The sequence below is a fragment of the Eschscholzia californica genome, unplaced genomic scaffold (genome assembly GCF_041429995.1).
Source record: "Eschscholzia californica isolate CP2 unplaced genomic scaffold, dmEscCali1.0.p SCAF_1, whole genome shotgun sequence".
Classification (NCBI taxonomy): Eukaryota; Viridiplantae; Streptophyta; class Magnoliopsida; order Ranunculales; family Papaveraceae; genus Eschscholzia; species Eschscholzia californica.
The window spans coordinates 19,714,788-19,741,580 of NW_028238198.1; the positions used below are offsets into that span (position 1 = coordinate 19,714,788).

The 26,793-nt window shown below is 37.6% G+C and overlaps 2 protein-coding genes across 3 annotated transcripts; both read right to left on the reverse strand.

The window, feature by feature from the left end:
• Positions 1 to 10,416: 10,416 nt before the first annotated feature.
• On the reverse strand, positions 10,417 to 17,503 carry LOC147564928 (uncharacterized). The gene is made up of 2 exons (XM_086651314.1): positions 13,614 to 17,503; positions 10,417 to 11,824 (listed from the first exon to the last, which is right to left on the reverse strand). The coding sequence occupies exon 1, from the start codon at positions 15,495 to 15,497 to the stop codon at positions 13,947 to 13,949; it is 1,551 nt and encodes a 516-aa protein (XP_086507440.1). The 5' UTR covers positions 15,498 to 17,503; the 3' UTR covers positions 10,417 to 11,824; positions 13,614 to 13,946.
• Positions 17,504 to 23,798: 6,295 nt separating this feature from the next.
• On the reverse strand, positions 23,799 to 26,793 carry LOC147564929 (uncharacterized). 2 transcript variants are annotated; one of them, XR_015228723.1, is made up of 7 exons: positions 26,427 to 26,793; positions 25,649 to 25,887; positions 25,302 to 25,560; positions 24,949 to 25,128; positions 24,704 to 24,859; positions 24,284 to 24,595; positions 23,799 to 24,105 (listed from the first exon to the last, which is right to left on the reverse strand). XR_015228723.1 is itself a non-coding variant. In XM_086651317.1 (6 exons), exons 1-6 carry the CDS (start codon positions 26,454 to 26,456, stop codon positions 24,422 to 24,424), a joined length of 1,038 nt encoding a protein of 345 aa, XP_086507443.1. In that variant the 5' UTR covers positions 26,457 to 26,793; the 3' UTR covers positions 24,179 to 24,421. The 2 variants fall into 2 exon arrangements, 1 of the variants encoding a protein (XP_086507443.1); XM_086651317.1 differs by lacking the exon at positions 23,799 to 24,105 and having other exon boundaries at positions 24,179 to 24,595.

Sequence of the window (26,793 nt, forward strand, 5' to 3'; positions counted from 1 at the left end):
CTTAGGGGGGGGGGTAGTGGTTGGGGACATTGGGGGACATTTTCATGTCCCCCAATGTCCGTGTTATTGGTTGGGGATATTTGAAATGTCCCCAAATGTCCGTGTTATTGGTTGGGGACATTTCAAATGTCTCCAAATGTCCCCAAACGTCCGTGTTATTGGTTGGAGACATTTCAAATGTCCCCAAATGTCTGTGTTATTCGTTCGGGACACGAAATTAGGGACATTTCAAGACAAATTGTTTTTGGGGACATTTGGAGACATTTTAGTGTAAATTTGGAGAGCTTTTGGAGAGAAAATGTCTCTCAAAATATGGAAGACACTTGGGGACATTTGAGTAAGGAAGATAATAAAAATAATTATTATTACCAAATCATATTATAATAATATTATCTTATTATTATATTACTACATTATTGTATTATTATTATTATTACTATTATTATTATTATTATTATTATTATTATTATTATTATTATATTATTATTATTATTATTATATTATTATCAAATCATATTATAATAATACTATCTTATTATTATTATTATTATTATTATTATTATTATTATTATTATTATTATTATTATTATTATTATTATCAAATCATATTATTATAATATTATCTTATTATTATATTATTATATTATTGTATTATTGTATTATTATTACATTATATTATATTATTATTATATTATATTATATTATATTATATTATATTATATTATATTATATTATATTATATTATATTATATTATATTATTATTATATTATTATTATATTAATATTTAACTATATTAAATAATAAAAATATTTACTAATTGTCCATCAATGTCCACAGATATCTACAGATGTCTACGAAAATCGAAAAATATATATTTGGAAATATTAATTAATTTTTTTTATTTCATATGGTAAGACAGTAATAATATTAAAAATAATAAATATCAACTAAATATCTATCAATGTCCATAGATATTCACGGATGTCTACGAAAGTCGAAAAATATATTTTCAAAGTAGTAGGACAAATTTATTTCGTATGATTAGACAATAATGATTACATTAAAATAATAAATGTCTACCAACTGCCATCAATGTCCTCAGATATCCACAGATGTCCACAAAAGTCGAAAAATATATTATTGAAACAGGAGTACAAATATATTATTTTATATGGTTTGACAATAATGATAATATTCAAATAATAAGTGTCTACCAATTATCCTTCAATGATGAGATAATAATAATAATAATAATAATAATAATAATAATAATAATAATAATAATAATAATAATAATAATAATAATAATAATAATAATAATAATAATAATAATAATAATATCCACTACACATTTTGTCCATGGATTCAATATGTTGAAATGTCCCCAGGACATTTTGTCCATGAACCAAATGTCTTGAAATGTCTCTGAGACATTTTGTCTATGAATCAAATGTCCTGAAATGTCCATAAAGACATTTTGTCTACGGACAAATGTCCCGAAATGTCTTGAAATGTCTCTGGAACATTTTGTCTCTGAGTGTCCTCCAATGTCCTGAACCACTACCCTCCCCTTAAATTAGTACTTCTTTTGATTTTAGTTTCTCAACAAAGAAAAGCTGTTTGAACTGCAAGTTGTTGGGGCTAGCTAAGAGGCTACCCTTCCCACTAGTACTCTTTCATATACCCCTAAAGTCTCAAAAATCATGGGGCATTATTCCTTTGTTCTTTCTAAGGATTCCCCTCCTCACCAACCACACAAAATCCCCTAGTAAAGAAAAACAACTCAATTTTTTTTTACAGTTTTCACTTGCCAAAAAAGAGACCATCTTTATAACTAAACAAGACCTTTAAACTTTGCCAATTGTATGACTATTTCTTCCTCTCAAAGTTTAAACATGTAAAAAGATAATCTCAAATTTTACCCTTGGCAACCATAAATTTAAAGAAGAAGAATGATTAAAAAAAAAATTGTGTACCCAATACCCATCCATTAAAAAAAAAGGTAAAAGTGAAGAGATGGAAAGAGTAAAAGTGGGAAAAAAGTTATAACTGTTACTAAGTTTGACTAGCAAAACTACGATACTGAAATCAAATAAGATTTATAAATAAATGCGGCTATAACCTAGATGGTTCTATCAACGTAATCTCAACACTTGAAGATAAGTTTGGAATGTATAATCTTAGACATTGAATAGAATTTGAAGACAAACTTGAGATATATAATCTCATTTTGGGAGGTGCAATCTTTTTTTTTTTTTTTTTTTGGAAGTCGACTACGATCTACGTATGTCGTTACATTTGGCACTTGATACATCATAGATGTGATAAGCTCGATAACTGCCCTTTCAAACACTAACAGAACCGGGCCTATAGCCCAACAAGACATGGCCTAAAGCCCAACAACATTATTTACACCCTAATAATCCCAATTCAAATAACCAAAGATTCCACCTTCTCTGGGATTCGAACCTGGGACCTCCAGGGCTTTCTGGAGTTTATGTCAACACCTTGGAACCACTTGGGCTACCAACTGTTGACTTGGGAGGTGCAATCTTAACCATGAGTGTTTGAAGAGAATTTTGATAGATATCATTTAAACTCTTGGATATAAGTTTGGGAGATGTAGTCTTAGTCAGTGGCGAAGCCAGAAACTTTTATGAGTGGGGGCACTTTTTTGTTATATGTAATGAAAAAATTCCACAGTAAGCGATCAAGCTAGAATCGAAAAGCAATTTCTTAACAAAATTTTATTTATAGTTTAGATATTCCGAAACAATTTTGATGTATAACAATCAATCTCTAATTTTCTCAATATGGATCTAAGATCTTTCCTCCAACTAGATTCCCAAAATTTACTGAAATAAAAAACAAAGGAGGGGATGAAGAGATATGGTGAAGATTAAGAAGAACGATGCTAGATGATGAAGAGGAAGTGATCGTAATGGAAGAAAAGATGAAGATTAAGTTTTCTTTCTAATAACATGTTTACAAGAACAAAAGTCTAAAAAATACGATTTTGAATTTCAAAATACAAATCACCGAAAAATCGGACAAAATCAAAATTAAGGTGGACGTTTAGAAAACTCATCATCTCTACGAGGCCATTTTATTTAGTTGGTCACTTTGAGGAGGTCAAAATTGAGTTATCTCAATTAATAAAATCTAATTTTAAGCCAAGCATGACCTTTATAATGTATTTTTAATAAGTAGTCATCTTAAACCAAACAATAACTTCAACTAACTTAAGTAGTAGATATTTTAGAAAAAAAAAATTCTAGAAAAAGGAATGTTGTGTGTGGGACTCGATCCCTTGACCTCAATGTCGAAACATAATCACTTCACCAACTAAGCTAAGAAAGAATTGTGTGTAAAAAACGGAAAATATATATATATAGATATATGTATCCAATATAGCGACAAATGTCACATAACATTAACGAGCCACGTTAGGGTCGTGGGGGCCTGCGCCCCCACGGGACCCTATGTGGGCTCGCCCCTGGTCTTAGTCAATGAAGGAGATGGCATATTCTAAAAAAAATATTCGCCTCTCTTATTATATAAATACGGAGATAATATTTTTCTAGTTAGTCACAAAAAAAAAAAAGTTGGAGGCTATATTGAAATAAACCCATTTTAAATTATGCCACCATCTCTCTAACTTTATGCAGTTAAAATAAACCCATTTGGCCCTGCATGAGATTTACATTAGTACATGTGTACTATAAAAATAAGAACCTAGTCCATATACTATTAAACTTAAGTGATCATTTACCTAGAGACAACCCTAAAGTTCATTTATATATTCAATTAAGATTTTTTTTTTATTAATTTTTTTTTTTTTTTTGTTAGTAGAAAAGTAGGGTTTCTATATTTAAGAGAGAAGACCAAGACGAAGACCAAAAACAAGAAGATCTAAGCAAATCCCTGACAGGCATTTCCAACCATTAACTTGATTTTATGGTGGGATTTACTTTTTTGATTAATTATTATAAGAAAATCATCTAAATATAATTAATATAAAGAGATGCACGTGCTGATGTAGCATGCCAGTCACGTGACCTATGTCGTTATGGGCTTATGGCATTCATATGTCACCATAAAGTGCTAGGTTTTCAAGATTAATAAACATATTATCAATTGATTAATGTATAATGAGGTTAATTAGCACTTTAGTCACTTGTTAGAATTGAAATGGCTTTTATAGGATTCCAAAGGTCAAGGAAATGATTAAATGAAGAGTAAGGGCGTATTTATACGAAGATTACTAGATTAGGTCACAAAGAATATGAAAAATAGGACACAAACATTATTATGATATTTGGATGTTGCCATAGTCGATCTGTACTTATACTACTTTATGTTAAAGAGATTCTCAACTCAAGCTTAAGAAGCTATCGCGAAACTCACTTTGGTTGAATGGTAATACACGTGTCCCCGACTCCCCGCTAACAATCAGTTAAGAAACTATAACAACATCAAATTCGAATCATACCCCTTTCAGAAAAATTTAAGGAGATATAAACGAAAGGGTACTTATAGAGCGCCACCGATATGATTCTAAGACCAATTACTTGGAAATCAGTAGACTAGGCTTCGTGAAATTGGTGGCGCCTGTATAAACTTCTAGTAGAGACACCTTTATCAATAATGAGAATCGCCTGTAGTGATGATGGCAGGCGCCCCTATACGACTTCCCTAAATAGTATAAGAAACCACTCCTATTAATGGGAAATGATAGAGTGACTTAGAAATTGGTACTTAGAGGGTGACATATTTCCTCATTTAGAAACAAAAGCGGTCCCCACTGTAGTCAAACTTTGAAAAACTCTTGTCTTTTAGTGATTCCACATCAGCTAGGCATTAAAATGCCCAAAAATTTGGGCACTCTAGCATCTCCCCCTATTAATTCCTTTTAACTTCCCAAATCAACTAAAACTAGTAAAGTTTGAAGTATCATAGTGACATCTTAAAGAATCAAATTCTCATTAAGTTGAAGAAGTTCAAGATGCAATTCATCTAAATGCCCGCATGGATAGCCTCGAGTCCTCGAAGATTAGACTAACCATTAATATGTTTAGTCTTCGAAAACACAGATAAGACCCTTCTGGAACCCAATCACATCACCAACTGATAGAGTCTGCCCAAGTATTGGGCTGCTCAAGGCGGAGTTATATTTGAAGTCCTTTTATTTGAACTGAAAAATAAAACGTACTCTTAACAACTAAACTACAAATTGAATTTTGGTAGTTGATGCAGGGGCACATGGCATGGAGGCTTTTGCCATGGCCAAACCGGCCCATAGGTCGTCCGGCCGTGAGGAGTAGTTTTTAGGAAGTCCCAATTTTAGTATGATTCTTACAGAATCTAGGTTTAGGAAATTATATTATTTTAAGTATCTATTATATAAAACAGAAGGGAAAACGATGACTGGGACAAACATCCTTTTTCAATAAAGGATATTGTCTAGAAGCCCTTATCAAAATTTAAAATATAATCCTTCGTAGAAATAAAGTTACTTATTTAAAAAAACAATAATCGTTTCCTTCTTAGAAATAAAATAACTAATTTAATAAAAAAAGAAACAAAATAAATTTCAATGGTTAAAAAAAGAAATTAAAATCTTTCTCTTTCAATAAAATAATAACTAATTTAGGAGAAAAGAAACAAAAACAAATAATACAAAAAAATTATAACTAATAAAAAGAATTTTTGGGTTTATAGCCCAAAAAATGGGCCCTAATAAGACATTTAGTCCTCTCTAATCCTATAAAGGGTTTCAAAATCAAAAAAATAATACAAATGGATATCTAGTCCATTTGGTGTCATCTAGAGAGAAAACACAAATCCCTATAATACATATTAATTTATAATACCTATACTAACCTTCTTTATATATAAAATCTGATTTACATTTCAAAATCCAAAATATCTTTTTTCATTTTTATCTCCCACCTTTCTCTCTCCAATCACGTTTTTAAACGAAGTAACCGTGATCTTCATTATCTTTAGTATCCGAAACTTGCTTATTTTCTCTCTCTCTAAACAAAGTAACTGTTTGATAATCATCCATTAATCTCAGAAATCTTGTTTCTTCTTCATTAGACCAACTGAAATCATCTTCTTCATCGTTTATCAGGTAAAACACATTACAAAAGTCATTTTTCATTCCATTGAAACAGATTCTGAATCAGATTTAATATTGCTTTTCAGGTAATGTTAAAGGTTTTAGTTTCTTCTTTTCTGTTTAATGTTTTTCATCTTCATCTTTAACTTTGTTCATGAATTTCATTATAATCAAATTTCTCTTTGTATCATCTAATCAAATCTTTATCATTATTTAGTATTTTCCCTCTCTAAAGTTATGTTTGTCTTCTAACACATTATGAAATAACAAACAGTATGCATAATTTATTCCATTATACATGTCGTTTCTAGTAAGTTATATGTTTTGTTGACAAATGTATATGTTTTGTTTTTGTAGTTTTGCTGTTACTTATGGAATTTCCTACTGAAGTTGGTCATTTGTTTCTTGGTGGTGCAAAAACATTTGGATATGCTCTTCGACAATTAGTGTAAATGTTGTTTGTCCTGCTCAAGACTACATATGCTCTACGACAATATAGTGTAAACGATTTTTTTGTAACAGAATGTAAACAATGTGTAATGTAAAAGAAATTATGTGTAATTTATTGAACATGACACACGTACAGTTGATAAATTACGTTGTATACATGACAAATGTTGGTTTCCTCGTCATAAATAACAAATAATTTACGTATTTGTTTCATAATTTGTATTCTATGTGTATTTATGTATGAGTAAAAACAAAAACAAATGTTTTTGTAATGTTCCCAGAAAAATATACTATTTCCAAATCTGAAAATTAAGTGAGAGAAAGTGATATATACGTTTTGTATATTAACCCCCAAATCACGCTAAATTGATCTCAGAAAATATACTCTTTCCAAATATGAAAGTTTAGAGAAAGAAAATAAATTTAATTTACAAATCTCTTTAGAGGAGAGAGAAATTATGATTTGTTTCTATCTGTTTTTTGCTAATAATTTCCCAAATCACTCCCAAATTTGATTTCCTTCTTTTCAGCGTTTGATTAGTTTCTGGTAATGGCGTTTCGAAGATTTAGGTTAGGATTTTTGGAAATGTTTCGTTTTGGGAAAGTTTCGATTTTGTTTCCTATAATTTATCCCAAATTCACGGTTAATTAAGTTGTTGGAATTTTCGGTCAGGCCCCACAATTTAAAATCTCGTGAAAATGGTTTGGGACACGAATGGAATTGTTTTATAGATAGTATGGGTTTTTAGACCTAAGAGCAAAAGGACTAAAAATCCATTTTTTGACAAGATTGGACCCTAAACCCTTTTTGAACATTATTTTGGTCTATATACCCACGGACCCTAATAAAAATCACTCTCTCTCAATAAAATATAAAAATAAATTTCGTAACATTTGATTGATACAAGTGTCCGTGCCCTAGGGAACGGGATATACCCTAGTTTCCAATAATTGGAAAGGTCCAGATTTGAGTCTAGCTATTTAGGAAGTTGCAGTCTTTTGATTATTTAGGAAAGTCTAATTCAAGTCAATCTAGGAAAATCCAAAATCTTATAAAAGGATATCTAGTTTGTCCATTATTCTCAGATTGAAGAGAAAACCCCTTTGAAGTTTTAATAAAGTTTAGTATTTTCGAGTTATTTCATCTTTATTTATCGTTCTTGTTAAGTTTATTCGTCTTCTTTAATTCCGTTGCATTTCTACATCAAGTGGTATTCAGAGCCATAAATTTTTTCTCTCTTTTATCACAATGGTTAATACTACTACCACCGCTACACCGGCTAGGGAGAAAACACCAACTTTTTCATCCGAATGGGACAACATTAAAGAACGACTATCTTCGGTTAAAAAGTTAGAAGAAGGTTTCAGTGATTACAAAAAAGAAAACGCAGAAAAATTTGATCGGATCGAACAACGTTTCGATCAAATCACCGACTCCATCAACAACATCTCCAAGCAACTCGAAGGTATGTGTAAAAACCAAACACCACCTCCCACCACCGTCACCACTCATCAATCCTCACCACTACCGACTACCACCAACACCACCCGCTTAACACCTCTCGATTTTTCTTCCGAAACCACTGCACCACTCTTCGGCCACACTATTCGTAACCCTTGTCCGGTTATCACATCTCCCTTCATCACAACTTACTCTCCAAACACACCGTTACACCCACCCACGTACCCTTCCTATGCCAACACATCAACACCACCATCTTTCTCCTTCACCGATTCAACTATCGGCCTACACTCTCTCCCAACCCGAACCCTCTCTCCCAACCGAACACCAACTTCACTTGACATCACTCGAACACCGTTATCCAACCAACACCCAAACCAACAACACCCACCGAAACAGTGCAAACCAGCCACACAACCAACCAATCGGCCCTTCAAGACCCACCCCAACTTACCTAGACGCTCGCCCTCATTATCCGTACACCCAATACACACCAAACTCTAACAACCAAACCGAGAACCAAACACCATACCAGCCTCATAACACCTACCACCACCAACAAACCGAACACCGATACAACACCAACATACGTGACCCCGTTACACCACCTATCCACCACCTATCCACCACCGTCGTCCACAAGAAACCCTACACCAGATCGGCAACCAGGAAACCGAGACCACCCTCACCTTTCACCAACAAACCGAACACACCCCAACTCCACGTAACCGAGAACCATACCAACCGATCACCCGAAAGCGAGAACCCAACCTAGTCCTTACCCAAACCCGAGAACCCAACACACCGTTTCACCGAACCAACACTCAAGCCCAACGAACACCCATCGAACACCAAAACCCTCAAACTGAACTCGAACACCACCCTCACCCCACCGAAATCGAGTGTCACCAACTTAATTCATCTTACCGTATTCGAATAGACGTGCCATCTTACGATGGTTCAATCAATATAGAGGAATTCTTGGATTACGTCTCGCGACTCGAGATTTTCTTTGATGTTATGCAGGTCGAAGGCCCCGAACAAATTCGTTGTGTAACCGGCTATCTTTCTAAAACAACCCTTACTTGGTGGAAACAAGAAGCTGAACACAGGCGATTATTACACCTTCCACCTATTTCTTCATAGTTGGAACTTAAACCATTGATGTTAGCAAGATTCCTTCCTCCGGACTATGAAAATCAGTTATGTGCCGAATATCTTCGTTGCCGTCAAGGAAGACGTTCAGTCGAAGAATATGCTTCAGAATTTCAGCGCCTCGTTACACGCCTTAATCTGCCCGATTCCGAATCAATGAAATTGGAAAAGTTCAAAGACGGACTTCGGAATGATATTAAAGATTTGGTTAATTTACGTTCTTTCAATTCCGTACCTGAATGTATCAGTGTAGCTCGATCTTTCGAATCAGATTCACGCTCCATCTTCTGAGGGCACAATACTCGAAGTCAATCAGTTAGAACTTTACCGGATGAATTGGATCAAACAAAACAAACGGATGAGGGATCCAAAACGGTAGCCGAAAATCCTTATAAAAAAACCTCCACCAGTTAAGTGCTATCGTTGTTATGAAACAGGTCACTATTCTAATGCTTGCCCCTCTCGCGGTAAAGCAAATATTGTGGAAAAGAAGCCTGATTCCGATTCCGATTCCGATTCCGATGAAGATGATGTCGAACGAGTTAACCTTACTGATGCACCCGAAAAGGTTGCACACCCAAGCGGAGGTATCAAGTAGTAATCCGGCAAAGCCGGGATCGATCCAAGGATAGGAAGGTAGTTTGGATATCGAAGGGTCTTATCCCTCGGTCTAGATATTAAAAGCTAACTTAGACTAAAAGGAGAAAAACAAAGGTAAACGAGGGTTTTGATTGAATAAGAAATAAAGAAAACGATTAAAGCAAGTTAAAACTAAACAATAAAGTAAACGGGCGAGAGAGATTCGAGAGAAGTGTCGGAGGAACAAGAGTTGGGAGACGGTAAGACTCGATTCGGGCAACAAATAAGTGAGAGAGGTGTCAAAGTCCGGGAATCCATGATGATAAACCTACGACTATGTGTAGTCCGATTTGATGTGTCGAGGTACAATCGATATTCGACTCCTAACGTAGATGTCTCTAAGTACTATGTATATCTGGAGATCATACTTAGTCAAACAAACGCCTAAATCGGTTAATCCCGAGTCATCGAAAGTGTCGTCTAGTCGCCTAACTATGTGAAGTGCATGACAAGACACATGAAATTGTGACTTAGACTACTATCGATATCGAATACCTCGTTTCGTCTATTAACTATGCGAAGTGCTTGACAAGACACATGAAAATACGATCAAAACGATAATCGAATCAAATGAACATCAATTCATAATCAAAACATCAAATCATATTAAACATAATCACAAATTCATCATATTTCATCTCATATAATCGACACACTTGATTTAGCTAACATGGTGAATAAGTAATAAATGAAAAGAAATGATAAGAGAAATCCCCCTTTTTCGATGTGGCTCGAGGCTAGGTTCGTCGAGAAAAATGAGTCTCTAAGTGTAGTCGATCTCCCCGTAGCGATTTTCTGGATTTCTCTTTAAAAATGCAATTTGGGTGTCCCCGAGTAAAAATCAGATTTCCCCATAGCACTCATCGTCATCTTCTCCATCTCAAGAACATCCACCATTAAAGCTTCATCAAGCTTTCTCTCTCTAGAGATTTTTCACCCAAAATCAAATCAAACTACATGGGAAGATAGATCAAGACATGGGGAGTAAAAGCCCTATGGTTTCGAATCAAGAAAGTTGTCGGAAACCCTCGAAAAATCCGGTCAAAGAAACCCTAGTTCCGGCCAACCCTAGATCCGACCATGTGCACACTGTCGACCCCTTCCATGCGATGTCCGAGCAATCCGAGCAACCCGAGCACGTTCCCAAGCCAACCGAGCTATGCCTTGAAGGCCCGAGTGTGCAACAGCTGCGTCCTTGGAGCAGCTCGGGCTGCTGTTCCGAGCAGCAGGTCGCGTCCGAGCTTGCATCCCTTCCTGCCGTCCATCCGTGCTGCTGGTCGCGTCCAAAGCAGCTGCTGGTCGCGTCCGGAGCTGCTGATGAAGCTGTCCCGAGCAGCTTCCATGGCCGTCCGAGTGGTGCTGGTTCGCAGCTGCTCCCGTGCTTGTTCCAGCCCGAGCCGGCCAAGCTTTGGCCGGCCTTAGTGTTGGCCGGCCTAGCTTGGCCGGCACCTCCTCTCTCTTTCCCTCTCTTCAAACTTTCAAACTCAAGAACCCTAGAACACCTTTAGCCCCTTTCTCTCTCTTGCCTCTTGCCCCCTTGAAGATTGTTAGCATGAAGAAGAAGATGAATAGTGTCTTGGCCCTCTCTTTTGACTCAAACCCTAGCTTAGTCAAGACTTGACTTTGACTCAAACTTGAGTCCATAAAGAGGGTGCCTCCAAAATCTCTTCCTTCTTTCATCTTCTTTGGGCTTGGGTTTTGTTCCTTCATATCTAGGCTCTTGGGTTTTAGACTTGGGCTTTAATCTTCACTTGGATATCAAGGGGGTGCCTTCATAGAATCTTTGTTTTAAGACCGAACCTCGACTTCTTTCTTTCACAACTTTCACGTCCGAACTCGGAATGGACTTCCGTTTTCACCGTTGGACTCGTCTTTGACTCCTCTTCTCATTTGATTTGCTTGAAGTCTTTTTCTCTCGTTTTGGGCACATGAAATGATAGTGATAATTCGCTCCCTTTATTCCGAATTAAGTTCTTTATTCCAAATATGGTACCTAAACAAGAAAAACACATAAAATGTTATTGATAACACTCGAAAAGGACTAATTAGTCTAAGTTAGGCTCTCCAAATGTGACATTTTCGTGTCACATCAACATCCCCAAACTTAAACTTTGCTAGTCCTCGAGCAAACAAAATAAAATAAAATAAACGCCTAACTCACTTTCGGAGGAATCCCGATTGCATTTAGCATATGCAACAAGCCGTTAAACCCCTAGGTTACCCCTAGTGGACGAGTGTTGTCTCGTGAGGGTTTCCATAGATGACACCCACAAACATCGAGTTTCAAATACATAAGGGTCCAACATCCAAATCGCATATATGCATGGTTCAAATAGTAAAGGGTTTAAGCATGTCAACACAGAGTGAATCAAGTAAACAAGTTATTATGAAAGCTAATGACCTCTTCACTAATGATCTTACCCTAAAGTGCAAGTGTTAAACCATAATAAGCAACATCTATGTTCCGAAGTCACAAAGCCTTGATCCCTAATTTAGTACATTTCGCCTTGACTTTGGCCTCACAGACATACACTCCAAATATGAAATCACTCAAGAATGGTTCGCTCGTATGTGTGAGTGTGATCACTAAACATGGACTCAACACATAAAAAGGGGTGAGGAAAACATTTTGGAACGAACAATCTCCGAAAAGGAATTAGCCATTAAATGGAGTGGGGAAGCTCACTCGCCCTTCTCACCCATTCTACCCTCTAAGGATGCCTTCCAAAGGTTGACGGATACAAAAGATGGATGAGATGATGGATTCCCGAGAATGTCGACCTCTTCATGATAGAACCTCTCAAGCCTTCCACATTTGTTTCTTGCTTCGAATACTTAATCACAATCACAAACACCAAAACATATATACACTCACATCACAACACATAAGAGCTAACACATGCTCAAACATATACATGAACAACTTTATTTCCTTCTTTCATTCTTTTTTTTTTGTCTTTCTTTTTTTTTCACTTTTTCACTTTTTCTTTCATTCTTTTTTTTTTTTTTTTTTTTTCATAACACGAATAAAATCAACCAAAATAAAATACAACACACACAACTCTATTCTTGCAATCAACTTTTTTCATTTCATACTTGCTTTGACATTCTTCTTTCTTTCTTCTCATGTCTTCATTCTCGGGATATAAGATGATGATGGTAATGGAGTATCCGCCTCCCTCTAGTTGACACTCTTATTGGGTTTCATGGACTACAAGGGCAAGGTTAATTTGCTATCCTAATGTCACTCCTAGTGGCTAAGAAAGTTGAGCACACGAGATCAAATGAGCTCTTTTAATAGTTACGAGGTTGAGTAGCTCTTCATTCTACTCGGAGTTAGCGCGGAAGAGTACACTCGAAGGACAATTTAGGCTTTGAGCTCTCACATGGGTTAAGTCTCCACTAATGACTACTCTAGGTCTCTTAGAGATGTTTCTTCTTCACTAAGATGTTACTCCCATAGTATAACACAAACACTCAAAGACTCGACTTTCATGCAAAGACCATTAGCAATCACAAAACTCATAAACTCGACACATATGCATCAACATTCTTAAAACTATCACTACAATCACATGCAAATCTACTCAAAATGTTCAAAAAATTTCAAATTTTGGCTAATTTGAACCCTTTTGTCTTTGAAACCCATGGTCATGCATTGGTTATGGTCATATCCCGCATCCCCAAACTTAAAACTAACATTGTCCTCAATGTTCTAAGCATACACTCACCAAAAGATAAAGAGGCACATCAATTTAAAGAGAAGAGTAGAGAGATATTACCATAACCGAAGGAGATAAAGGATGATACTACCAAGGCTCATGTATAAAGAGGTTCCAAGTTGATGTCGAGCTCGCGCCATCCCCAAACTTGGAACAAACCACGCCTTAGAAGTAAAACATATAAGAAATGCTCCTAAAATATCAACAAATATCATAAGAATGAAGCACATAGAAACATGACCATATAAAATGACCACTCACACGGGATCACTCGATTGCCTTGAGCTATGCAATTAGCCTTTGATTCTCTTGTTTACACACAAGAGCACGAGTTATGTCTCGCGGAGGGTTTCCAGAGATGCTACCCACAAACATCAAAGGCCACTTAGTCGGCTAACGATCATATAGTAATAGCCGGAAGATTTGGGGATCAACCCAAAGAAAGCTATATACACATGGTAATCGTCTCACAAATATATACAAGCTATAACGTGCAAGTGAGACGAAAACCGAAAAGAGGCCATCCCCAAACTTAGTGGATGCACGGTCCACTAAGTTAGCATGAATACTAGGGGCGACGACTAAGAAGTCGTCAAAAGGATCGACATATAAGTGAAGTGGGGGAAGGTCAGTCGAAGGCAAAAAGTCAAACTCAAGCTTAGTGGATAGAACATCCACTAAGTCCCTAGACATACTAGGAAAGACGTCCGAAGTGTCCCATAAGGGGTCAACAACCGAGTCTGAGATCATGTGGAAGGTCGAACTAGACTCTAAGGGTAAGGCAATAGGCTCGGGGACCAAGTCAAGGTCCGTAACTTCCTTAGGTAAATGGTCCGATAAACTATCCATTGTGTCTCTAACTACTATGTCATCGACGTCCTTAAAGGCATCGGGAGCCTCAAAGTTAGGCATAACACCTTCCATTCTACATAACCCATCCAAATAATCACAAGTGGTAAAAGTTGGAAAGTTCAACATCGTGTGATCCCCAAACTTGCTCGTAGAGCTATCGTCCTGAACATTAAAATCTAATGTAGTCTGATCATGGTGAGATGACAATGGTCGAGGGAGTGAGCAACAAGGGTCATCGGTCTGTTCAATCTCAAATGGTCTATCAGGAGCTTCATCGACATTTAACTTAAGACTAGAGTTAGGTGTATTACCCTCACCATCATTCATAGTCTCTTCTTGAGTTTGGGGTGCGCAAACCCCTTCCTCGTCGATGATAGGCTCCGACTCAATTCTATCAACAATATTGAGAATCCATTCCGTGATCTCTTTTATTTCTCGATTGAATCTAGTTTGATACTCTAAAACTAATTGGAGAGTCTCTTCAGACATCTCCTCGTAATAAGGCACATGAGTATAACTAGACGAAGACTCTCGCGGAACACGGATCATGGGACAATAGTCGGTCAAATGGTCTAAGCTCGCACAAATAGCACAAACCGGGCTAATGGTCTCCATGGTCCTTTCTCCACTACCTTCATGTAGATACCTAGACTCGACTCCTTGAGTGGAATCATCGAGTCGGGAATTGCCATCACTAAATGAACCGTTCATATATGCTTGTCGATAATCCCAAAGACTTCGACGCGGTCGATCAATACTAATGGAACTACGGTTATCATCAAATGACAAATCCATACATGAAGGTGTTGTAATCCCAAATTCTTGTCGATAGTCTCGAAGACTCTTACGGGGTCGATTACCCTCATGCTCATAATCCCTAAAACCATATTCAGGACGAGTCTGACCGACTCCATACATCCGTCGATATTCACCCATGGTTATCCTACGTCGGTCAGGCTCAACTCGCCTATTCCTATCACTAGTCGGAACATTCTTATGTAAATTTAAGTAGTCCTGATGACTTGTAGATGGTCGACTAGTGTTGGAAAGGGTTCGCATAAGGTCATTCTCATCAAATGACCAACTTGCCATGATCTCACAATGTTTAAGGATCCTAACACACAATCGCAAAATGGGAACAAACACTTATAGACTAACAATCACACACAAGTAAAAAAAAGGAAGAGATAGAATGTGATACTATCGAGTGCTCCTCTCCTTTCGTTCGCCTTTTCCTTGGCTTCTCGATTCCTTCCTTTTCCTTCGCCTTTATGTCACTTTTGGCTCTTTTCTCGAAAACGGTACCTAAAAAGAAGATAAAAAACTACAAAAATAAATAAAGAGAAAACGTCTGAGAAAGCAACTAACACAAGACTAATGAACAAAACAACAAACGCTATCCTAACTACTAAACCTATCCCCGGCAGCGGCGCCAAAAACTTGATGCACCCGAAAAGGTTGCACACCCAAGCGGAGGTATCAAGTAGTAATCCGGCAAAGCCGGGATCGATCCAAGGATAGGAAGGTAGTTTGGATATCGAAGGGTCTTATCCCTCGGTCTAGATATTAAAAGCTAACTTAGACTAAAAGGAGAAAAACAAAGGTAAACGAGGGTTTTGATTGAATAAGAAATAAAGAAAACGATTAAAGCAGGTTAAAACTAAACAATAAAGTAAACGGGTGAGAGAGATTCGAGAGAAGTGTCGGAGGAACAAGAGTTGGGAGACGGTAAGACTCGATTCGAGCAACAAATAAGTGAGAGAGGTGTCAAAGTCCGGGAATCCATGATGATAAACCTACGACTATGTGTAGTCCGATTTGATGTGTCGAGGTACAATCGATATTCGACTCCTAAAGTAGATGTCTCTAAGTACTATGTATATCCGGAGATCATACTTAGTCAAACAAACGCCTAAATCGGTTAATCCCGAGTCATCGAAAGTGTCGTCTAGTCGCCTAACTATGTGAAGTGCATGACAAGACACATGAAATTGTGACTTAGACTACTATCGATATCGAATACCTCGTTTCGTCTATTAACTATGCGAAGTGCTTGACAAGACACATGAAAATACGATCAAAACGATAATCGAATCAAATGAACATCAATTCATAATCAAAACATCAAATCATATTAAACATAATCACAAATTCATCATATTTCATCTCATATAATCGACACACTTGATTTAGCTAACATGGTGAATAAGTAATAAATGAAAAGAAATGATAAGAGAAATCCCCCTTTTTCGATGTGGCTCGAGGCTAGGTTCGTCGAGAAAAATGAGTCTCTAAGTGTAGTCGATCTCCCCGTAGCGATTTTCTGGATTTCTCTTTAAAAATGCAATTTGGGTGTCCCCGAGTAAAAATCAGATTTCCCCATAGCACTCATCGTCATCTTCTCCATCTCAAGAACATCCACCATTAAAGCTTCATCAAGCTTTCTCTCTCTAGAGATTTTTCACCCAAAATCAAATCAAACTACATGGGAAGATAGATCAAGACATGGGGAGTAAAAGCCCTATGGTTTCGAATCAAGAAAGTTGTCGGAAACCCTCGAAAAATCCGGTCAAAGAAACCCTAGTTCCGGCCAACCCTAGATCCGGCCATGTGCACACTGTCGACCCCTTCCATGCGATGTCCGAGCAATCCGAGCAACCCGAGCACGTTCCCAAGCCAACCGAGCTATGCCTTGAAGGCCCGAGTGTGCAACAGCTGCGTCCTTGGAGCAGCTCGGGCTGCTGTTCCGAGCAGCAGGTCGCGTCCGAGCTTGCATCCCTTGCTGCCGTCCGTCCGTGCTGCTGGTCGCGTCCAAAGCAGCTGCTGGTCGCGTCCGGAGCTGCTGATGAAGCTGTCCCGAGCAGCTTCCATGGCCGTCCGAGTGGTGCTGGTTCGCAGCTGCTCCCGTGCTTGTTCCAGCCCGAGCCAGCCAAGCTTTGGCCGGCCTTAGTGTTGGCCGGCCTAGCTTGGCCGGCACCTCCTCTCTCTTTCCCTCTCTTCAAACTTTCAAACTCAAGAACCCTAGAACACCTTTAGCCCCTTTCTCTCTCTTGCCTCTTGCCCCCTTGAAGATTGTTAGCATGAAGAAGAAGATGAATAGTGTCTTGGCCCTCTCTTTTGACTCAAACCCTAGCTTAGTCAAGAATTGACTTTGACTCAAACTTGAGTCCATAAAGAGGGTGCCTCCAAAATCTCTTCCTTCTTTCATCTTCTTTGGGCTTGGGTTTTGTTCCTTCATATCTAGGCTCTTGGGTTTTAGACTTGGGCTTTAATCTTCACTTGGATATCAAGGGGGGTGCCTTCATAGAATCTTTGTTTTAAGACCGAACCTCGACTTCTTTCTTTCACAACTTTCCCGTCCGAACTCGGAATGGACTTCCGTTTTCACCGTTGGACTCGTCTTTGACTCCTCTTCTCATTTGATTTGCTTGAAGTCTTTTTCTCTCGTTTTGGGCACATGAAATGATAGTGATAATTCGCTCCCTTTATTCCGAATTAAGTTCTTTATTCCAAATATGGTACCTAAACAAGAAAAACACATAAAATGTTATTGATAACACTCGAAAAGGACTAATTAGTCTAAGTTAGGCTCTCCAAATGTGACATTTTCGTGTCACATCACTTACTCCCGACAACGGTGATCGGGTTATGTTACTTACTCGGAGAATTCTTTTTACACCTTTCGAGAGGACCATTTCTCAACGAAAGAACTTGTTCGTTACACGGGGGACAGTACTGAATAAAGTTTGTACTATTGTGATTGACAATGGTTGCGTCGAGAATCTAATTTCTACCAAACTTTTCAACTTCTTGGGTATTACTACAATGACTAAGTCCAATCCGTACAAAACCGCATGGATTCAGTCGGGTACTACTACGCGGGTTGATCGCATGTGTATTATTAATCTTTCTATTGGTTCTTCTTATTTGTCTGCAGTTACTTGTGATGTCACAAATATGGATTTATGCCACATCATATTGGGACGGCCATGGCAATCAGATGTAGATGCCACTTACCGTGGTCGTTTGAATGTTTATGAGTTTCCGTGGAAAAAGAAGATTGTAACGTTATTACCAATTGAAGATGGATCGAAAGAACTACATTCTCTTCAAAAACGGTTCGGGACGAACCTCGTGGGAGAAGGGGATGCTGATGCAGGGGCACCCGGCGTGGAGGCTTTTGCCATGGCCAAACCGGCCCATAAGTCGTCCGGCCATGAGGAGTAGTTTTTAGGAAGTCCCAATTTTAGTATGATTCTTAGAGAATCTAGGTTTAGGAAATTATATTATTTTAAGTATTTCCAATAATTGGAAAGGTCCAGATTTGAGTCTAGTTATTTAGGAAGTTGCAGTCTTTTGATTATTTAGGAAAGTCTAATTCAAGTCTATCTAGGAAAGTCCAAAATCCTATAAAAGGATATCTAGTTTGTCTATTATTCTCAGATTGAAGAGAAAACCCCTTTGAAGTTTTAATAAAGTTAAGTTTATTCGTCTTCTGTAATTCCGCTGCATTTCTACATCAGTAGTTGTATAGGCGCCCAGTTTATTGCCATCCCCTTTTACTCTTTCAAAATATTTTGCTATAATATAACAAGGGAGCCTATAGAACTTCCCTCTTGAACTCTGCCCATCTTCTATGCGAAATTTTAAATGCACTTACCATTTTTGTTATATACACTCATATCTGAGTTTTTTTCTTGAAACCATGCGAAACCATTTTCATTCGTAAGTTATTAAATCACAATGTTACATGGGATGATAATTGTTATTTCTCTCATCTGAAAACTTCATGAGAGTTACATACCTTTAAGGTGTCGTTTGGCAACACTAAAATAAGTTACTTTTTTGCTTATTTAAGTAAAAAAGTCAAAAAGTTAGTTTGGTACGCAAAAATTATCGACTTAAGTTAAAATTTGATTCTTTTTTTAAGTTAAAATTTTTAGCTTTTGACTTCAAAGTAAAGTAACTTTTTTTGAGACATACATGAATTTTACTTGACGAATTTTTTTTGTCTATCTCGACTCCATTACCACAACTAAACGTCTACCATACCATTCTACCCTCACCACCACCACAACAAGCATTGCACCTCCCCCACCACCCTACCTTAACTAGCACCACCACACCTTAACCATCACCACCACCACACCTCGACAACAACCACCTCGTAGCTCCACCACCACCACTATCACCGTACCTTTACCAGCACCACGGTACCTTCACCACCACCATCGTACCTTCACCGCCACTGCCACCACCACCATACTTTCACCACCACCACGATACCTTCACCACCACCACCACCACCATACCTCCATCAGTACCACCTACATATCTTATCCACCACATTTACCACCATCACCATACCACCACCACCATAACTCTGTCACTATCACTCACATATCTTATCCACCACCACCGTATTTCCACCATCACCACCACCGTACTTCCACCACCACCATACCTCCACCACCATCGCCACCATCATACCTCCACCACCACCACCACCATAACTCTGTCACTATAACTCACATACCTTATCCAACACCACCATCGTATCCCAACCACCACCATGTTTCCACCATCACCATCGTACTTCCACCACCAACATACTTCCACCACCAACATACTTCCACAGCCATCACCACCACCATACTTCCACCACCATCACCACCACCGTACTTCCACCACCGCCATACTTCCACCACCATCGCCACCATCATACCTCCACCACCACTGCTGCCACCATCATACCTCTCTACCACCAACACCATCAAACCTCAACCACCACCACAACAACCCATAACTATACCTTCATGGCACCACTACTACTACGAATATCACCACTACTTCGTATACAAGACTAATCGTGGAAATCATAAATAAATTCAAATTAAAATCAAGTATCTCTATGAGAAAGAAAAATAAAATTATCAAAAGTAAATTGAATTACCAAACTAACTTTTTGACTTTTTTACATATAAGTAACATTTTTGCCAAATATACTTTTAAATTTTTTTTACTTTTTTAAAGCAAAAGAACTTCTACTACAAGTAAAAGTACTTCTACTTTTGGTTGTCAAACGACACCTAAATGTAAAGTGCCTCATAAAGAGAAAGAAATTGACTAGACACTGACTCGATAAAGCGACCCTAAAGGTCGAAAGATGAAAAGATCCTAAAGATCAAGAATGAAAAGACCCTAAAGGTCGAAAAAATTACTATACGAATACTAAAAGAACCACCGTTGCCATCACCGGAAAACCGCCGCCGTCACCGGAAAACCGCTTCCGTCACCGGTGGGCATAGTGATGGGCCTAAAAATAGGTCTATTCCCGCAAGTATACGGGGTCAAGTTATAGTATTTATAATAAGATCGGGAAATCGTCCCAAGGAATAGGTAGGTAACTTCGGATATTGAATGCGGGTTTAACCCAATAATCAAGATGTCAATAGCTAACTTAGACTAACACACACACACACACCCCTCATAAAATTGATGATTGATATATAAGCAATAAGAAAACATATGAAACTAACTAAACTATCTAAGAGAGAGGTAAGAGGATATCTAAGGTTATAAAATCCACCGCATAATTTCACTTTATAAAACAAGCACTTAATTACTTAAATCTCTTTTGTATTTACTCGGGATCCAATATAATGAACTATTTGGATTCCGGATGATATTCTAGATAAAGCAATTTTATAATTACTAATTCTAATTGTCTACCTTATAGAGATTCGGATTGCTAAACTATTATTCATCATCTAAAAAGCATACTCCATCTAACAACTTAACGAAAGTATGAAATATCTAATTATGAGGCATGAGTAATGGAAAGAAAATCCAATCCATATAGATAAACAATCAATAGACATTAAAGCACATCAAAGGATTTAATTAATCAAGAACAAGTATTATAAAGATCCAAAATGGGTTTCATTCACAACCTTAGATTGCTAAATTAACTATACATGGAATCTAGAATAACATTCATTGACATTGTAAAATAAATGAAAATACTAAGAAATTAATGGAAAGAAATCACCAAGAATGCTCAAATTTCATATCCCCATGTATCTCCAATTTGTCCAAGATTTGCTCCATTTATGCTCAAGAATGTTACTCCAAGAAATCCAAGTAATAGCTATTTTATTGCCACCCAAATAAGAAAAAGAAGGAAAAGAAGGAAGAAATTAGATGTAGAAAGAAGTTATAAAGAAGAGATGAAAGGGGATAAAGATGATGGAAGAATATGGAAGAAAGAAGGAGATGACTATTAATGGTAGAAAGAATAGTGGTAGAGAAGAAAGTAGTAGTATTAGTAGAGAAGATAGAAAAAGAATGGGAAAATGGATTAGGTTGAAGAAAGAAATAGGTAAGAAGAGGTATTAGAGAAGAAGGGGTATGGAGAAATTAGAAGGTTAGAAGTAGAAAGAAAATGTAGAGAATAGATGAAGGTGGTAGAGAAAGTAGAAGAGAAGAATGGGGGATTAGGGTTAGAAGATAGAAAGGGAAGTGGCTTAGAAATTAGATAAGGAAGCCATTTGAGAGGGTTTGCAAGTCTAGGTTTTAATGGGGGAGAAAATGATTTATTTATAGGTGGGTTTTGGTTTTGGTTGGGTTAAATGGTAAAAAGGATGAAAAGAAGGGTTACTTTGGGAATTCTAGGGGCCAAATATAACAAAAACCCTAGTATACAACTAAAGTTGTCGGCGGCTGGGTTAGGGTTTTGAAATCCGGAAGATATGGTGCGACGGGATCATCGTGTTTAACTTGCGGAAGGTCTGGTGACTGTCGGATTAAAAAGGCGCGGGATCTGGACGGTCAGGAAGGTGACACGCGTCCGGGAGCACGGAGTTTAAGCGGCTTCGGGTACACGGAATAAACAATAAAAGGACGGGATGCACAGGATCCGTAGATCTTGAAAACGCGGAAGGAGACGGTCGAGATTAAAACGTGGCCTCGGGATCATGGGAGCTAAGTGACTTCGGTTGCACGGGATCAGTATAAAACACGGGACATACCTCAGCCGTTAGATCTTCATGACGCGGGAGCAAGCGGTTAAGATTAAAACGTTGGGGCAGGACAACGGAACTAAGTTGCGTCCGAAACACGGAATCATACTCTAAGGGCCCATTTCGGTGCTCAGCGCTAACACGGTAATTGGATACACTGGCCTTCTTCCTTCGCCACGTGTCTGTTAGTGTACCGCGCGCCAAATTCCTTCCCGACAGTGTCCCGAACTTGACCAAATGTGCACCAAATGTTGACCTGACTTTGACTTTGCATTTTTCACTCATCCGGACTCCGATTTTACTTCCGTTTTCTCCTACGGGCTCGTCTCGACCTCTACTTTTCAACCATGCACTGACCTTGACCACATTTCCAGAATATCCTTGACCCCAAATGACCAAAATACCCTTTATGCATCTTTTTCTCATTTTTAACCGTTTTTCACATCTAACTCCGCAAAAGACACCTAATCAAGAAAACCAACCATTTTATTATAATAAAGACTTGAAACGAACTAACTTGACTAAATTAAACGACTTAGATGGGACATTTTCATGACCCATCACATAGCTAGATACGCGCCGCGGGAGGTGACCCTATAACTCCCTCCATCGCCGGAAAATCGTCGTCATCACCGGAAAACCGCCGCCACCACAGAAAAACCGCCGCCACCACAGAAAAACCGCCGCCATTGCGAGCACCCACTATCCCGGAAGAAGCCACCCTGTGCCATCCACAAGCCACCATCTTCTCAGACCACAAAGCATACCCCCACCATCACCACAATACACCATGAATCCCACCACCACCACCATTGATCACAATCCCATTCTTCACCACCACACTACCACCATCACGAAACGCCCCACATAACCCACTCCACCACCACATCTGAGTTATTTTTTGTTAAGATCAAAGGAGATGTGAGTGTTGCAGGTAGAATTGGTAAGTGTACATAACATTTCCCATCTTCTACTTGGGGAAAAAAAAAAGGTACATAGACAGCAAGGGTTTTACAAAACCCACCCAAGGTTGAAGGCAATCTACCCAAAGACCGAAAATTTAACCTCACCACATTTACTTGTACAGCCCCTAAGTTTTGTTTGGTTATGGAGTGTACCTACGGTTTGACGCCAAGTAAAGAGTCTAAGAACATCTTCAATGCTACGCTCAAGGAAAAACTCTAAAAATCTGGTTGTTAAGTATCAAACATTTTACGCTTTATTCGAGTCCATTACCTCGGCTTAATTACGAAAAAAAAAAATTGATGCAATTTTGAATGTTGAACAATGGAATTCGGTGTTAGAAGTTAAAATTCCTTTTGGCGAAAATACGAATCTTGATTGGAAAGCCATTTTGCATCAACGGTCCGAATTTTGTACGATTCTGAAATCAGCAAAGTTTTCTTCAAAAATTTAAAGACTTCAGCATACAATTTTTTCTCAAAACTAACAATATTTCGACTAAGCTTGAAAGGATAAAAACCACTCTGAGCTTATTACAAGTACATAAGGATTGTAGTGCCTATATAATTCGCTATGTAATTGCCATACTTTCGACTATGTACCCCTAATAAGATTGTAGCCTAAGAGACTTGAGATATATTCCCTGCCCGAGTTCCCGTTGATCTAGTTGGTGTGTGGTAGACCACCAACTTGATTCAACCTATCCATGGAACACCCTAAGATCATCAAATAAAAAGAGTTCAACACAAACCGCATATACAACGGAACACAATAAACTTTAGAGGCAGATTTATGTCGCGAACTTCCTCTTCAATAACTCAAAATTGTATACAATAAGCACATCTACAAGTATTGAAGAATTCGGTGGTGAGTAAATACGAAAAAGACTAGTACCTGTGTCAATGCCAAAAAGTTTCAAGAGTTGACTCTTGTTGTTACTTGTTAGAGAAGAGAAAGTGAACATAACGTCGAAAAGAACATCTCATATATTCTGCACTGATCTTCAAGTTTGATATGGGTCAGAGATTCTGACTACATTTCATAGTCTGAATGAACGAAGCTCTCATATCGTGTTCCTTTGATAACTTTATCTATGTCATCCCAGTTAGCTACCTGCTTCTCAAGCGACCCTTTATGAATCTTCACTTGACGGCTCTTCAAATCCATCTTGGGTATCTTTAGAAATTCTAACACATCCATAACTTTCTGCAGAGAATTATACGCATATCAGAAACGAAAAACGTAGAAATGCAATGGACTAGAAAAGCATGACTTCTATTGAAATGAATAACATCAGATAAATGGGTGTCTAACCGTGCGATTTTTTACTAGATCCTCATAGTAAACAATAATATGGCGGGTATTATTGAAGTATTTTAAAGCCTTAGTAGTTGTGTCTTCTACTTGCTTCAAATTGGGTATCAATAACGTTGCATTGATTACCGGTCTATATTTTGCCAGTATCTCAGCCTGCAAATAGGTTTGAAACAATGAGTTTAGAGTGAAAAATAGATAGATGGATTAGACAAACATATAAAAAGAGTGAGAAAGAAAGAGACCTCGTGCGGTGAATGTACATGCGACTTATGGGTCCCATTTAGTATCTTAACATCCCGATCGTAAGTATTTGCAAGCACTGAGATCATTCGTCTTAAGAGGTTTCTTCGAAAAAGAAATATTGCGGAAACACCTCTCTTATTGAAGTACTCTACAATTTCTTCGTGATTAGCCATCAAACCCTGAAACAAATTATCTTTAAGAAGCCTAACAAGCAAAACTTCTGAGAGTTGAATACCAAATCCGACTAAAAACGATTTGTGAAAAGGTTAATGAGAATGACATGGAATTTCAAGATTTCTCAATCTACAAAAATAAGAAAGGAAAAAGTATTAGAAAACAGCAGAAGTAGTACCTGATTAAGCATCCATTTCAAACCAATTGCTGCCGAGCATTCATTCTTCGAAGCACTACTAACCCAATCAAGATTATAAACACTATCTAAGGTTTTGACAATTGAAGAAATATTACTGCGTCTATCTTTATTCGAAAAGATTTCCCCGTTTGAGCTCACATTGGTATGGCTATTTAACAATGTCTCAAACCATCCACTCCCCGATCTCTGCATCGATAATATTGCAAAGTATCGAACAGGATTGCATTCACATTCTTCTCTGTTTAGAAAAACAACTAAAGAGTAAACTAAAGCGAAACCCAAAAGAGATAACAAAAAACAAAATGAAATGTGCATCAAATTCTTACCTATTATATGTTTTTGGTTTTGGGTAATGGATTCGGGGTACCTCCTCCCGTTTGATACCAGAAGCATGACAAGAATGTTTTACCAATTCTAGGTTAGTAAGTTTGGCATCTGTGGAGGTGGTTGATTGTTTGAGAGAGATTGAGCAAATATAAATTCCGCAAACCATGACGATTGCTAATACAATCATCCGCAATACTAACGGAGACTTTTTAGGAGCCTTTATAGTGAAGCTACCATCCTGAAATTTCCAAGTAAACCCAACAAAAGCTAATTAAGTTATGAATGGGTATGAAGAGACGGACGAAAGCTTAAACCCAAAGACGATAATCCAATCGAGCTTACAAGAACTACAATCTCTTTTTGGTGTTCTGATCAAACTTCCCTACTTACTCTACACACACACAGATATATATTGATGACTAGTACAATTTTAGGCAAGAGAGTTCAAATGAAGAATATATTGATGAATGATAGGCATATATACTTGAAGAATTTAATCTGAAAAAACCCTAATGAGAAAAACAACTAGAGAAATCCTAAGGAAGGAACTAGGGTTTTTACCATTATTGGGATCTCATCATACAAAAGGAAAAGATTAAAAAAAACAGATCAAGCAAATCAAATGCCTAAAATATAAACAAGAAATGAACACATTTTACTAAAGAAGGTCAAGAAAGTTAAGAACTTTTATACAAACAAGAAATCAAAGAAAATAATCAAACAAATGAAGTAAGAAGATAAAACCCATGAATCATAAACAAGTATAGAAAGCAAAACCTTGTTGAGATGAATGATATCATCTGTCATCTTTGCTAAATTAGGAAACTAATACCAAGAGGGCATCTCAAACTCTCTTTAATCTCTGTTTTGGGTTATTAGAAGAAAAGGGTAAGGGGAGAAACAAAGCAAAATGAAATGGGGTTGTTCCTAATGAAGAAAGAGAACATCATTGAGCATCAAATTCTGCTTTCTCTAACATATATAGATTCTGTCAGAGAGAGAGATAGAGAAGGAGAAGAAGATGGATTAAAAAGAAAATAAAAGAGATTTAATGAGAGTAATTAAGAATGGTGTTTGGATGAGATTGATTCATTAAATGCAATTGTGGTGGAATAGTTTAATTAATGATAAGAGCCACTTCCTT